The 14990-nt window shown below is 37.5% G+C and overlaps 1 protein-coding gene across 50 annotated transcripts in view; it reads left to right on the top strand.

Moving 5' to 3' along the window:
* The window catches only part of PARD3 (par-3 family cell polarity regulator), a 717956-nt gene that overhangs the window by 377123 nt on the left and 325843 nt on the right, over window positions 1–14990 (top strand). For 36 of the 50 annotated variants that reach the window (XM_028826179.2, XM_028826177.2, XM_077946197.1 and 33 more), the window contains one exon: window positions 863–994. The exons of the other annotated variants lie outside the window; for them this stretch is intronic. In XM_028826179.2, coding sequence (XP_028682012.1) covers window positions 863–994 — 132 coding nt within the window. The remainder of the gene's footprint in view (window positions 1–862; window positions 995–14990) is intronic. 50 annotated transcript variants of the gene reach the window in all.

Here is a 14990-nt window from a genome sequence, read left to right as displayed (position 1 = left end):
TTGTTCTTGTAGGAGATGATTTAGATTTAGTCATTGAACTAAAAAGTATGACTCTCCTAGTTTATCCTAGGTTTCTCATTTCTTTTTAGAACATTGAAATGAAGTTTTACAGCTCATAAGCCAAAGGAAGTTACTATAATTTTTTATTTGAAAGAAATATCAAGTAGCATTTGGTTGTTCTGGGGAGTATTAAAAACTTAGTTGATAAATATTTATTTATGTAAAGACATCACTTGTCATATTCATGTCACAGTGAACAATTATGTATCTATTATGTAACAAATAATTGTGAAAGGCCAGTTTTTTCCCCTGATACTTGAATTAATGCTGACTACTAACTTGTGAAGTAGGTAATAGAAACAACCTGGATAATCTAAATCTCTTATCCAAAAATCACAAAACCATAAGGCTTTGAAGAAAGGGCAAATTTATTAGTCTTCCTTATTTTTAGCATTTCTGATGAATTAAGATGGTACCTCATAATTTAGTTATGAGACTGGGAAGAAGAGAAAATGCTCCAGTTGAGAAAGAGTGAAAGTCTCATATAGAAGTTCACTTTTCGGTGCACGTACTTGGTTTAGGTGATTGATTTGGGTAGGAGTGCAAAGTGTAGTGTTGTGTCTGTTGTGTGCTGTGTGTGCCCTTCCTGCTGTAATTATTAGACTTGCCTGTCCTCGGCACATGGTTATAATTCCAAGGTCTAATCTGGGTGGAATGTTCTCAATCAGCTATTTTGTATAGGATTGGAAAGATGTTTTAAATATGTAGAATCATTTTTCTGCTACTTTTGAAAAACCAGGTGCATTACTGATTTGCAAGGTCTGGTTTTTTACAAGACGCCTTTTTGTTTCTTTTTGAATAGAAAGATGAAAACTACAGAAGCCTCCCACGGGATACTAGTAACTGGTCTAACCAATTTCAGAGAGACAATGCTCGCTCGTCTCTGAGTGCCAGTCACCCAATGGTGGGCAAGTGGCTGGAGAAACAAGAACAGGTAACATGACAAATCCTTATATGTGCGTCATTGCTGTAACATCCTGTCCCATAGCCCAAAGATATTTCTCCCATCTCAATCATTGGTGATGATTAAAAGTAAATTATTTTAACAAATTTTAGTTAAGTACCAGTCTCTATGTCAGAGTTTAACATAAATGCAGGATATTTCTGGTTGGTCTCTGATCACAGATTTATTGTGAGCAGTTATGAATATTTGCAGTAGTTTCTGACGGTTCAGGGCTTTAGAGTTTGTAATGCAGAGGTGCAGATGTTTGGCAGTGAATCGTGCTGTGAGTGAGTAGACTTTCAAGACTCTTCTTTTCTTTGATAGGCAATAATTCAAAGGATCTGAAGATGCAAATTAAAACTTTCTGTTTTATCTAACTTCACTGTACAAGAGAAATATATCCTATGGTGTTGTTTTAGAATTTAGATTACTGTATTTTGTCATGTTTGGGCACTTATCCGTTCATAAATTTCAAGGACCTGTTTTAGGTTTATCAGTCTTTAGAGTTATCTATTTCACTGTGCAGTGCATCCACCTACAATTCATGAAATCAGAATTGTTTACCACTCAGAAATAATTGTTTTCTGCCTTGGAAAGAATGACTGTTTACAAAGTTGTTGCATCACTGTTAGAAAAGTCCTCCTTTCATATGATGACTCAGAATGTACCTGATGAGTTAATTCTTTCAGTGTTTTTTTTTAATGCCTTAGTTGTTTGTTACTGACTCACAATGGGTTTTTTTGGTGGAAGGGAATCCCAGTGTTTTATAATTTTAATTGTGCTTTCTCCCAGCTTTATTGAAGTATAATTGACAAGTAAAAATAGTATATATTTAAAGGGTACAGTGTGAGGTTTTGATTATATATATATTAATAAAATGATTGACACAATCAAGATAATTTATCCATCACATTACATAGATATGATTTTGTGTGTATATGTGATGAAAACACTTGAGATCTACTCTGTTAGCAAATTTTTAAAAATTTAATTTAATTTAATTTTTTTGAGATAAGGTCTTGCTCTGTCACCCAGGCTGGAGTGCAGTGGTGTAATCATAGCTCACTGTAGCCTTTAACTTCTAGGCTCAAGTGTTCCTCCTACCTCATCCTCCCTGGTAGCTAGGACTAGAGGTATACACCACCATGCCCAGCTAATTAAAATTTTTTTTTTTTTTTTTTTTTTTTTTGTGGAGATGGGGGTCTCACTTTGCTACCCAGGCTGGTCTTGAACTCCTGGCCTCAAGCAGTCCTACTGCCTTGGCCTCCCAAAGTGTCATGGTTATAGGCATGAGCCACTGTGCCTAGCTTCTTAGCAAATTTCAAGTATAAAATATGTTAATTAGACTCACCATGCTATATGTTAGGTCTCCAGAATTCATTCATCTTACAATTGAAAGTTTTTACCCTATGGCCAATATTTTTCCTTTTTTCACACCCCACTCCCTGTGGTAACTGCCATTCTACTCTATTAGCATAAGTTCATTTTCTTTCTCCTCCAAGATTCCACTTATAAGTAAAATCATACAGATTTTGTCTTTCCGTGTTTGGCTTATTTCTCTTAGCATAATGCCCTTTAGGTTCATCCATGTTGTCACAAATGTCAGAATGTCCTTTTTTATGAAAGGCTGAATAATATTCCATTTTATACATTTATGTGCACACAGACACACACACACACAGTGTATATCACATTTTTTTTGATCCATTCATCTGTTGTAGGTCACTTAGGTTGTTTCCATATCTTGGCTATTGTGAATTTATGTTTCCGTGTACATGGAATTGCAAATATGTCTTTGATATAGTGATTTTATTTATTATGGATATATATGCAGAAGCGGAATTGCTGGATCATATGGTAGTTCTATTTTTGAGGAGGCTTCATACTGTTTCATAGAGGCTGTCCCAATTTACATTACCACCAGCAGTATACCAGGATTTCCTTCTCTTCGCATCCTTGCTATCACTATATTTTGAGTTTTTGTTTTCTTTTCTTCTTTCTTTTTTCTATTTTTTTGAGAAGGAGTCTTGCTCTGTTGCCCAGACTGGAGTGGGGTGGTACGATCTCGGTTCATCACAACCTCTGCCTCCTGGGTTCAAGCAATTCTTCTGCCTCAGCCTCCTGGGTAGCTGGGATTACAGGTGCCCACCACCACGCCTGGCTAAATTTTTTTGTATTTTTAGTAGAGACGGGGTTTCACCATGTGGCTTAAACTGGTCTCCATCTGTTGACCTCGTGATCTGCCCACCTCGGCCTCTCAAAGTGCTGGGATTGCAGGCATGAGCCACGGTGCCCGGCCTTTTTTTTTTTTTTTTTGAGACAGAGTCTTGCTCTGTTGCCCAGGCTGGAGTGCAGTGGCGCAATCTCGGCTCACTGCAACTTCTACCTCCTGGGTTCAAGCAGTTCTCCTGTTTCAGTCTCCCAAGTAACTGGGATTACAGGCACACACCACCATGCCCAGTTAATTTTTTGTATTTTTAGTACAGATGAGGTTTCACCATGTTGGCCAGGGTGGCCTCAAACTGCTGACCTCAAGTGATACACCTGCCTCCGCCTCCCAAAGTGCTGAATTCAGGCGTGAGTCACTGTACCCGGCCATATTTTGGTGTTGTGATAACAGCCATCCTAACAGTATGAGGTGATGTCCTACTTTGCTTTTGATTTACATTTCCCTGGTGATGAGTGATATCGAGCATTTTTCAGTGCTTTTAATAAAAAGCCACATGTTTGTTTAGTTGGTCACTTATTTTCTTTTTCGTTTTTTTTCTTTTTTGAGACGGAGACTCACTCTGTTGCCCAGGCTGGAGTGCAGTGGCACAATCTTGGCTCACCGCAACTTCCACCTCCCCGGTTCAAGTGATTCTCCTGCCTCAGCCTCCCGAGTAGCTGGGATTATAGGCATGTGCCTGTACAAAAACCATGTCCAGCTCATTTTTGTATTTTTAGTAGAGGCAGGGTTTCACCATGTTGGCCAGGCTGGTCTCGAACTCCTGACCTCAGGCGATCCACCTGCCTCGGCCTCCCAAAATGCTGGGATTACAGGTCTGAGCCACCGCATCCAGCCAACTTATTTTCTTTAAAAAGTTTATGTGGATGGAAAACAAGGTGAGTGCTCAAAGAAAGTTTAGTTACTTTAGTAATTTTTAAAATTATTAATAATTTTGTTGACTAAATACTGGAATAAATTGTTTTTCAATTTAGATTAATGATAGCTGTAGAATAAAATCATAAATGTTTTACATATTTCATCTCAGCCTATGTTTTATGGTATAAAGATCCTAAAATAACTTTGTGGATGTAGGGTATTCAAATATGAAATAGCAAAAAGGGACAGTTTGCCTTGCCCACCCAGATGGCACAGGAAATGTCCTAATTTTATCATATATTAAGTGTTAGCACACAAACATTGTGTGATGGAAATAATTTTAAATAATAAAACAACCATGGCAGTTCTTTGAAGGAAACATAATTTTCTCAACATGATACAGATTTTTAAACTAATTGATATTGGTATCTTATTATTACTTTGAAATGAATGTTTTTAAGATTTAGGTAGTTTCTCATGGGCCCAGGAGTCAGACTGACTGGTTACTAGCTGTTTACCATATATGAGATTGGGCACATTACTCTACTTGTCCATACATCAGTTTACTCATCCAGCAAATAGGGATACTTGTAGACCTTGTCTCAGGGATTGCTATGTAAAGTGATACAATACCCGCCAAAGGCTTAGAATCAGGCCTGGTACCTAGAAATACTCAACGTATTAATATAATAGGACCGGTAGCAGATAACCTGGAATCTAGAATGAGGAAATGTTTGGCATATATGTAGCAGGAAGTCTGGAGCTAGGGAAGATGTGGGGGTTAAGTCTGTAGCTTAGCAACTTCACTCACATTTTTTCAGGGAGCCTTCCTGAAGGCCACCTTAGCTCTGTGCTCTAGCTTGTCCTTTTCTTTCAGAGCCACATCCTTGCACAAAGGAAGGGGAACAGGGCCTTTGTCTTCTTTTTGTGGCTCTTTTTAAAAGCAAATACATTTTTCCTAATAACTTCCTGACAGATCTCTGATTGTGTTTGTCGGCTGGAATTGCCCTACTCTTCTGCCCATGTCAAAATCAAAGGGAGTAAAAGCACCAGTACAGGTTTCGATGGATAGAGCTTGACCCCTGGAGCTGGAGCTGTGGTGGGAGCCCACTTGTTTATCTTCCCTGAAACACAGTTGCCCATCACTGCACACAGTCGCATCTGTTAAGCAAGGGATGTGTGGGCAGGGGTAGGGAGTGACAACCAGAAGTTGGTGAATATGAATGTGCTAAATAGGACCTTTTTTTTGTTTGTTTTTTAAACTCCAAAATTGGTAGAAAAAGATTGGTAGCCCAGGGTTTCTAAAATATGATACAACTTAATTATATTATAAAGATATAACTTTTATTTTTCTATTGTCATTGTAGACCTGTTTTTAAGGAAGTAGTATATTCTTTGTAATTTTGTTATAAAATAGTTTCTTTTTTAAGCAAAAGGAATGGCATCGAGAAGCCACACACAGCAAAGACTGAGCATTGATTTGCTTCTGTTGAAGTTATTTGAGTTAGTTGTCTAGGTAGACTGAGAGGGTACCTAAGTCTAAAAACATCTTCTTTGGCTTAAGTGTAAAAAAAATGATGCTCCATTCCTGCAGTTTGATTTGAGCGAGACTGTATACTAGAAGAGTAGAAGCCATTGATGTTTTCACATCCGGCAGAATAATTAATTAAAGTAAAATCTATTGAAGAGGACAAGAACCACAGAAACAAAACAAAACTCCCTCTCAGATTTTTTCAGAAGTAAGCACTATTGTTTGTGTAGAAGAGGAGTCTTAGGTTATGCTTTATACACTAAAAATCTATTCCAACTATTCCCATTTAATTATGGATTTATTCTGTTAACCATTCCCAGAAGTCATCTGACTTTAATGACCTGATGTCTCTTCTGAGGCTTTCTTTTTCTCTCTAGTTTTTGCTATTAAACATAATAAAGAGGATTGCATCATGTAGATGAAAAAATATTTTGTATGCTTAAAAAAAAAAAAAACCCTCTGCCTTTCCAATGCGGGAACGCAGGGTAGAACTGATGGCCATCTTCCTTAAATTGTGTGGTCTGGAGCGAGGTCAGCAGAGTTCTAGATTTTATGTGCCTCCAGTGGTTTTGTTTTGGCTCTGTTTTCTACTTAGTACTTATCTCTCATTATCTGTTTCTGAAGGCAGTTATGACCTTATCAGCTTTGCCAGTGGGAATAAGCAGAAGGAATGGAAAGACAAAAGAGTGCTTTAAAGTGCTAAGCTAGCCGGCCCCTCTAGAAGTCTGGAGTGTCTTATTCTTTGGATGGTATTGATCCTACTTATGGGGATAGTGAATCTTCTTTCTATAAGAATATTGCTTAGTTTCACTTCAGTAAGAAAAGATAGGTTATATATCTTATTAGAAGTCTGTAGCAGCAAGCACAATACGATTTCCTAAAAGAGTAGTCGGGGTTTTCAGTGACTAATCACCTTGTTCAGAGTAGCCCATAGCTGAATCCTACATCAGAGTCATCTCACAAGGTAGAGGACTGTGTATCTCTTAAGCATCCTTTTATGTCAATCTTGACATAAGAGGGGAGATCTCAGAGAAAGCAAAAGGTTTGAAAACTAAATGGTTTGTAGTTGTCTTACTTTGAACACATTTTTATGCTTCTGAAATTTTGACTCTGACACTCAACAAACAAACAAACAAAAAAACAACACTTTTAGTTTTGATGTTTGACAGTATTTTAAGAAGTTCAAATTCCATTTTAATGGTAACTGTTTCCCTGACTCAGCATAGAATATAGTTTGATATTGGCAGATAATAGGTCATAAGCTGACTTTGTTCTTATATCCCCACACTTTATTGCAACTAATAAATTCCACAGAAGAGGCAGCAGGAACTTTGTGATACATGATTGGAAGAATTTAGGACCAGAAGGTAGAGGGACCTTAAGGAAAACATAAGCTAATTGGGAGCCTGCCATTTTCACAACCTTCTCTTGATGAATAGGCCTGAGCCCAATTAGCAGAAACAGCAAGGAGGCACAAGGCATGTTCCAACCGCTGCTTAAACTCTGTTATAGGGGAATGACTGCCCTGACCTTTAGAGCAAAATTCATGTTTTAGGGCTCTGTCCATCAAGAAAAACATCATTTAGTTGGAGATTATACAAACTGAGGCAAACTGGAGGGAAAACTAACTTAAATGTTTATTGATGAAGATACAATGCCAATGTGTACCTCACTTTTGTACCTTTGGCAGCCACGAAGGAATCCCACCATCCGGTGTCAAGTCTCAAAGTCTCAGAGGCCAGCGTTTTGGGAGCAATGATGATGCCTTTTCCCTTTTTATTTTATATACTTTTGTCACTTTCTGGAGCTGTGATGCTTTTTCTTTATACTTTTGAGAATATTTATGCATTATAAACAGTATTCACATGATACATGGTATGCTTTGGCTGTGTCCCCACCCAAATCTCATCTTGAATTGCAACTCCCACAATTTCCACATATTGTGGGAGGGACCTGGTGGGAGGTAATTGAATCATGGGGGCAGGTCTTTCCCATGCTGTTCTTGTGATAGTAAGTCTCATAAACTGTGATGGTTTTAAAAATGGGAGTTTCCCTGCACGAGCTCTTTGCCTGCCACTATCCATGGAAAATGTGACTTGCTCCTCCCTGTCTTCCGCCATGATTGTGAGGCCTCCCTAGCCACATGGAACTGTATTTCCATTAAACCTCTTCCTTTTGTAAATTGCCCCGTCTCGGGTATGTATTTATCAGCAGCATGAGAACAGACTAATACAATACACAATATATAAGTTATATTCACAAATTATTTGAAAAGGTAAGTTTCTATGAGTTTAATTTTTTGTTTTCATTATAATTTACAGCCAAATTCTTGAAGATTGAGGGCAAAAGTAAATTTAAAAATAGTGAAAAAAACGTTTTTCAGCATATCCAGGTTTTATGGAGGCAGTTTTTAAAAAAATGTGCTTTTCTCCAGGCTAGTCAATGTAATTGTGGAAGTAAGTTTTGCCTAGGTTTTAGCTTGTTCTTATAAAATGGTGGGTGTCTGGGATGATCAACCTGTGGTTCCTGTGTCCACACGACTTACCAGAGTTGTTTTTTTTTTCCACTGATCTGCCTACATAGAGGAAAATCCCCTTCCTTGCCCAAGTGCTTACTAGCCTTTTCTAAATGGGAAAAAAAAAAAAAAGTTCTGATTTCCCTGAGATCTAGAACTATCTAGCTGACATAAAGAAGGTGTTTTCTGGAGTATGAAATGATAATTTTTTCTTATCTTTTTTCTGTTTTAATCTTTAAGAGGCAGGGTTCTTGCTCTGTTGCCCAGACTGGAGTGCAGTGGTGCAGTCATAGCTCACTAAAGCCTCAAACTTCTGTGCTCAAGCAATCGTCCTGCTTTAGCCTTCTGAGTAGCTGGGACCACTGATGTGCACCATCACGCCTGACTAATTAAAAAAAATTTTTTTTGTACGGGTGGGGTCCCACTATGTTTCCTAAACTGGTCTCAATCTCCTGGCTTCAAGTGATTCTCCTGCTTTGGCCTCCCAAAGTACTGGGATTACAGATGTGAGCCACGATGCCTGTATTTTCTTTCTTTTCTTTCTTCCTTTTTTTTTTTTTGTGACAGATGTGAGGCTTTTTAAACGTTGCCCAGGCTGGCCTCAAACGTTTAGCCTTGCCTCCTCGTGTGCCAGGACAACCGGCCTGAGCCACCGTGGCTTCCCCCAATGCCTGTGTTTTCTTAATTACAGTAGGAGGTGGTTTATTCAGCAATCTGATTACAATAGCTTCAGATCGGTCAGGGAAATGACTGAGGGGTCACAGCATTAAACCGTGGAAGAGCTATAGAAATTCTGATACAGGAATAGATAGGGCTTCATGTTATCTGCCATCATTGGTGAGACTTAAGGATAGATTCTGATGCTGCCAGATAGTAATTAAAATGTGTTTTTTGGGAGGTTGTTAATTCTGTAGCCTGTAGTCAATGAGGATCCAAATGACTGTTCCTATTATTTGGTTAAAAATAAGCCCGTTGCCTCCAAATTCTGAAAGTTCTGTGAAAAGGAAGGGGATTTTTTAATATTATTTACCAGTTGGCAAACCTTCATAAAATTTGTAGAGAAGCAAAATAATTGTGTTTGTCTCTAGCAACACCAAATGTAGAAACTAAAAACATCAAGATTATTTTAAAATTAAACTTAGTTTTCGTTATAAAATACCGGAGCTTTTATTTTATAAGAGAAATCTGTCATGTTCACAATAACACCCAAAATAAAACCAGAACAACCTTTTAAGAGACTTGTTACCTGGATATATTAATGCCAATAGCAGATTATTTTGTTGTGCTTTGATAATAGAATGCTTGCTATTCTAACACATGTGTTAAAAAAATTTTTTTTTAAACAATGATGAAAACACCCTATATGTATGGGACACATTATTTTCCATGATCCCTACATATTTTCTGCTTTTATCATCCAAGAATTCTGGACTAGAAACCGCAGTGGAAGCACAGGACCGGAGTGTGGAGCTCTGGTGCACGTTCTTCTTAGAAGGACACATGTATTTTCTGGGGAGCTTCCAGGCATGTGCAGGGTTACTTTTAGGAATACCAGATGGCATTTTACTTTTCCATATATTTAACAACACAAGACATAGTGAGTCTGGGAAGCATGTTTCAGGGTTTGAAACCTGCCCGTCCAATGAGTGTATCCTGTTTTCTGACCCCTAAGACTGGTTGTATGGAAAGAATCAAAGATAGATAAACCATGTGGACTTCATTTTCGTTGTATACAAAATAGGGAAGATCATACCCATTTGGCAGATGTTAACTTTGTAGGCAAAGCTGAAGTGACATAGCACACATTTCAGTGCAGACTCAGTTTCTTGTGTATGAAGACACTCATAAGATGTTTTCTTTCCTATCTTTTTAGGTAACATTAGGTTTATTGGTTACACCTCAACAACTCCCTCATGTATTGGGTATCTCATTTTCTTAAATTTTATTTTTCTCCTTCCGTATTGGAAGTACCATTTGGTATCCTGGGGTGGTTTATTTTCATCCCTGGTGTATTTCTAAAGCCCCCATTGTCATTTCACAATTTGATTTTTACTTCGGTGGCATCTTATCAGAATTAGAATAAAATTTAATCTTTTAAAATCATCTCTGGTTCTTTTCTGAACAACATAATCTGACACAAAAATGACATCAGTGTTAATCTCTGTGTCTGCTTCCATTTCCTATATTCCCTTTTGTTTTTGGCGAGCGTGTGTAGTTTTAATAAGATTAAATGTAAGGATACCATTAAGAATGCTAAGTATCTTATGAGGGCTTCTGCTTGGCCACTTGCTAAGCATCTGGGTCCCTTTGTGATATGAATGGAGTTTGGAGGCCACGGCATCACTCATTTGCTTTTGGATCTGGGGTATCCAGTTGAATGGGGTACTCATCAATTTATCCTTTAAAACAAATTTTACAACTGTCTTTATTTATTGCTGCTTTGGCCTATGGAGCTAAAAGCCTGCAAGCAGCGGGGAAGTAAGTTAGAAATTTTACTGAGTGAAAAATCTTTGGTGGTGTGTGGATAAACCTTCAGTGGAAATCTGTTAGGAGCTGATGGTTTTCTTACCTGTGAATACTGCTGCTAGAACTGGACATTTAGAGCTTACAGTACGGATAAAGATACATTTTCATTTTTAACTTTGACCTTCAGGTGCCTTTGCATATTTTCATTGCAGGCAGTCTTAAAGATTTTTGTTGTGAGCTGTGTGATTAAATATGACAATGGAAGGAATACGTGCTTTGTACTATAACTCTTTTTATTCCCACCCATCTGTATGTCATTTGCTTTTGAAATTTTGTTCTTTATTTCTACGTTCCATCTACGTTCCATGAGCTGTGCAACTGTGTTTCTTTAAAAAATACTGGTTATGAAATTGCATTAACATTTTCAGCCTACAATGTGTTGTTTTCACTGCCTATGTCCTACAAGCCTGCTTGTAGAAATTGAATCACTTTTATAAGTCATCTTTAAATTTTGGAATTTTATGATCTAGCTATATAGACTTTTTAATCTATTTCTATCCAGGATTCTTCCAGTTACCTTCAACATGGTCTTGAAATGGCTCTAAAAAATTCCTGTCTTCAGTGTTCAGACATTTTGCCCAATGGTTTTATGTTTTCTTTCCACCACTGAGGCCTGGGTATACGTGCCCTATAGTACTTTTGTGACTTCTGTAGATATATGAGATATATGAACCATGTTTTTCCTTTATTTTTAATTTTTTTTTCCTGTGCGCTAATGTCAGTAGGAGACTGTAGATTATCTTTTTAAATCGCTGAACAAATTATGAAGAAATTAAAATATGGTATTGGGGTAGGGTTAGCATAGGCTTTTGGGTTTCATTTCATATGTCAATATTATTACTGTCCTTTATAGTAGGCATGTAATACTTTTGACATGTTATTATTTTTAGTAATCTCAGCACTTTGGGAGGCTGAGGCAGGTGGATTACTTAAGATCAGGAGTTTGAGACCAGCCTTGCCAACATGATGAAACCCTGTCTCTACTAAAAATACAAAAATTAGCTGGGTGTGGTGACATATGCCTGTAATCCCAACTACTCAGATGGTTGAGGCAGGCTAATCATTTGAACCCAAGAGGCAGAGGTTGCAGTAAGCCAAGATCGTACCACTATACTCCAGCCTGGGCAACAGAGTGAGACTCTGTCTCAAAAAAAAATTAAAAAATGTTTTTATTTTTAATACATAACTTCGCAAGGTTGGAAGACTGAGCTTTTTTCTTTTTGTAAGTTACTGTCATTTCCAAATTGTAAGATGGAATTGCAATCTTGATATGTGTTGGAATTAAGTTTAACCCTTTGAGAAGCACCACTTCTTTTCCTACCTATGACCTAGCTTTTTATTCCGTTGAAAAAATGAAAGTGTGATTCTCACCACCATTTTTAGAGCCCTGCCCTTCCTCACATGCAGAAGCTTCCCTGACCTCTCAAATGTCAAAGTTTCCACTCTCATCCTGTCTCCCAACCCTTCCCAGTATTAGGATATTGCTTTTGTATTAATCTCCTGTCTGCGGAGTCATGCATGTAATCGCCTGTCTACGCAGTCATGAATGTCTCTTGTTTTTCTCCCTCTCTGCTAGAACTTTCCTATCAGCATATAGACTCAACCAACCCCAGTCCTCCCTGGCAAACATCTGTCTCATCGTGGCACCAGCCTGGCTTGCACTCCCTCACAGTTCACACACTTTGTTCCCTCTTAGCTTTCATGCAGTCACCTATCTTCCCCTCAGGGACCTTCCTCCATCCCCCCGTTTAATGGCAGGTGATATCCCTGGAGCCTTCCATTATTGTCTTTTTGCTCACCATCCTTTTCTCTGTGATATTTATGAATCTAAATTTGTCTTTTGTTTCTTTCTTATTTTTTTCTCTTTGTTTCTGTCTGTTTTGGTGTCCTAAAATGGCCCAGGCGTTGTCTTGTTTACTGTAGCTCCTAGTGAACCCTCATATACTTTTGGGTAAATAAGTCTTTCAATAAACTGAAAGGAAAAAGTTCATAATATCCTTACTTTTTCTGATATCTTGTATTATGAGTGGATCTTTGTTGGGTGAACTATATTGATTCTTTTATAATGCCATATAATGTGATCTTGTGATTTTCATTAATTATGAGCTATAAACTGTAGATTATAGGTAAATAAATGAAAACTTGCTGAAGACATGTACATTTGTAAACCTCATAAATAGTTGTACTATTTTGATGACATTATTGCTTGTAACTTAGCATCTGCATATGACAAAAAGAAAAAATGATTATAAACCAAAAGACCAAGAAATGGGGGGAAATGTAAGTTCTCTCAAAGTAATGCAGTGTTCCTATTTTTTAAAATCTTGATATGATGGAGAGCACAGCCTTTCTTGTGCTTAAGTTTAATTGTTTGTGAACTTTCTTCAAGAATGTTTTGTAGTTGAGCATGGATTCAAGTGTTAGAAGATGAGCACACTCAGTCTGTCCCTGCTGACCTGTGTCCAGTGGTGTCTGCTCTATCACCATTGATCACAGTAGCGTTGGGAAAGCCACCTGCCTCTCCAGAGGCTTTGTAGAGGCAGTGAGGGGGCAGAGGGTAAGAGCTGCTGTGAGCTACTTATGTGAGACTTTTGTGGGACAAAAGGAAAAGCCAAAAAAGTGTTCTTAGAGGCCCAAGATAGTTGTTAACTCTATTAGCTCTAAAAATATTTAATTAAATATTTAAGATGTTTAATTATCTGGAAATATTAAATAACTCTTCATATTTATATAACTAAAGTGACATAAATTTTGTTAAATTGGAAAAACAATATTTGAACGAACCATTTGATTATATTGAATAATTTATAAGCAATTGACTTGAACATAACATAGTTAAATATTCCCTCCATAAAATATTACATGTCTTATTTGTTTGTGAGCTGATTTTATCTGTTTAAATTATTTTTCTTCAGAGAGTCCAGGGGTTTTTCATATTTATTCAAATGAAAATAAATTATACTGTTAATTTAGGACCCCAAACTGGCAAAAATTTTCTTGGAGATGAATTTTTTCTTATTCTAGGAATAATGGATGTTTGCTTACATGTTCAGTATATGAAATATGGATGTTACAAATTCTCATCTATTAATATGTAATACCTAGTATATAGCTTTTGGGGAGTATTTTCCTCAGTTCTCTGAATAAAGCTTTTTTTGTACATGGATATTTGGTAGAAATTGATATTTGATGCAAGAATTATTTTAAGTTTTGGAAATCATTTTCAAATACAGAGGAAATATTCTTCATTATGGTATTACATAAAACGTTTCTTCGTCAGTGGAGTGTATCCTGGTGTGAGGATACCCCATACAGGCTGTAGAGGATTTTTTGTTTTTTCGAGTTGGTGATGATAGTTGTCCCTATTCCTTATTATCATTAGTGTTCATTAAACATCTGTATGAGACACAGGATTCGAATCGTCCCTGTTCCCATGGGATGCAGTATAACTCTTCAGACTATAGGGGGATTAATTTGATAACATTATTTCTTTTTTAATTTTTAAAATATTTATTTGAATTTTGCAAAGGTAATATATTCATAGTTCCAAAATCAAACATTTTACATGCATATGCAAAATAGTAGTCTCTCTCCCCCAACTGTCTCTTAGCCAGCTGTCCTCCCTGTATGCAGCCACAGTTATTTGTTTCCTGTGGCTCCTTTCACATGGTACCATGCTTTTATGAGCAAATATGAAAACATATTCTCTTTTCACCTTTTTTTGTTTTTGTTTTTGTTTTTTGAGATGGAGTCTGGCTCTGTCGCCCAGGCTGGAGTGCAGTGGCCGGATCTCAGCTCACTGCAAGCGCCGCCTCCCAGGTTTACACCATTCTCCTGCCTCAGCCTCCCGAGTAGCTGGGACTACAGGCGCCTGCCACCTCGCCCGGCTAGTTTTTTTTTTTTTTGTATTTTTTAGTAGAGACAGGGTTTCACCGTGTTAGCCAGGATGGTCTCGATCTCCTGACCTCGTGATCCGCCCGCCTCGGCCTCCCAAAGTGCTGGGATTACAGGCTTGAGCCACCGCGCCCGGCGGATTTTTTTTTTCTTAATATAGCGTGGCAATCCTTACAGACCGACACATAAAAGGTGTCCATTTTTGAAACACTTTGATAATTTTCCTTTGTATAGCTGGGCCAATGTTTATTGATGGGCATTAAGGTTATTTACTGTGCTTTGCTATTGCATAAGTATACTGTAGTAAATAACCCGTTATACATAAGTCATTTTGTATTGAGTTTCTCGCAGATACATGCCTAAAAATGAAAGTGTATGTTTACACATTGTACAGGAATATTATATACATTTGTAACTTTGATAGATGTTGTCACCT

Source organism: Macaca mulatta, chromosome 9 (genome assembly GCF_049350105.2).
Source record: "Macaca mulatta isolate MMU2019108-1 chromosome 9, T2T-MMU8v2.0, whole genome shotgun sequence".
Lineage (NCBI taxonomy): Eukaryota > Metazoa > Chordata > Mammalia > Primates > Cercopithecidae > Macaca > Macaca mulatta.
Note: the sequence above shows the minus strand (reverse complement) of the source record. Positions and strands in the feature narration are given on the sequence as shown.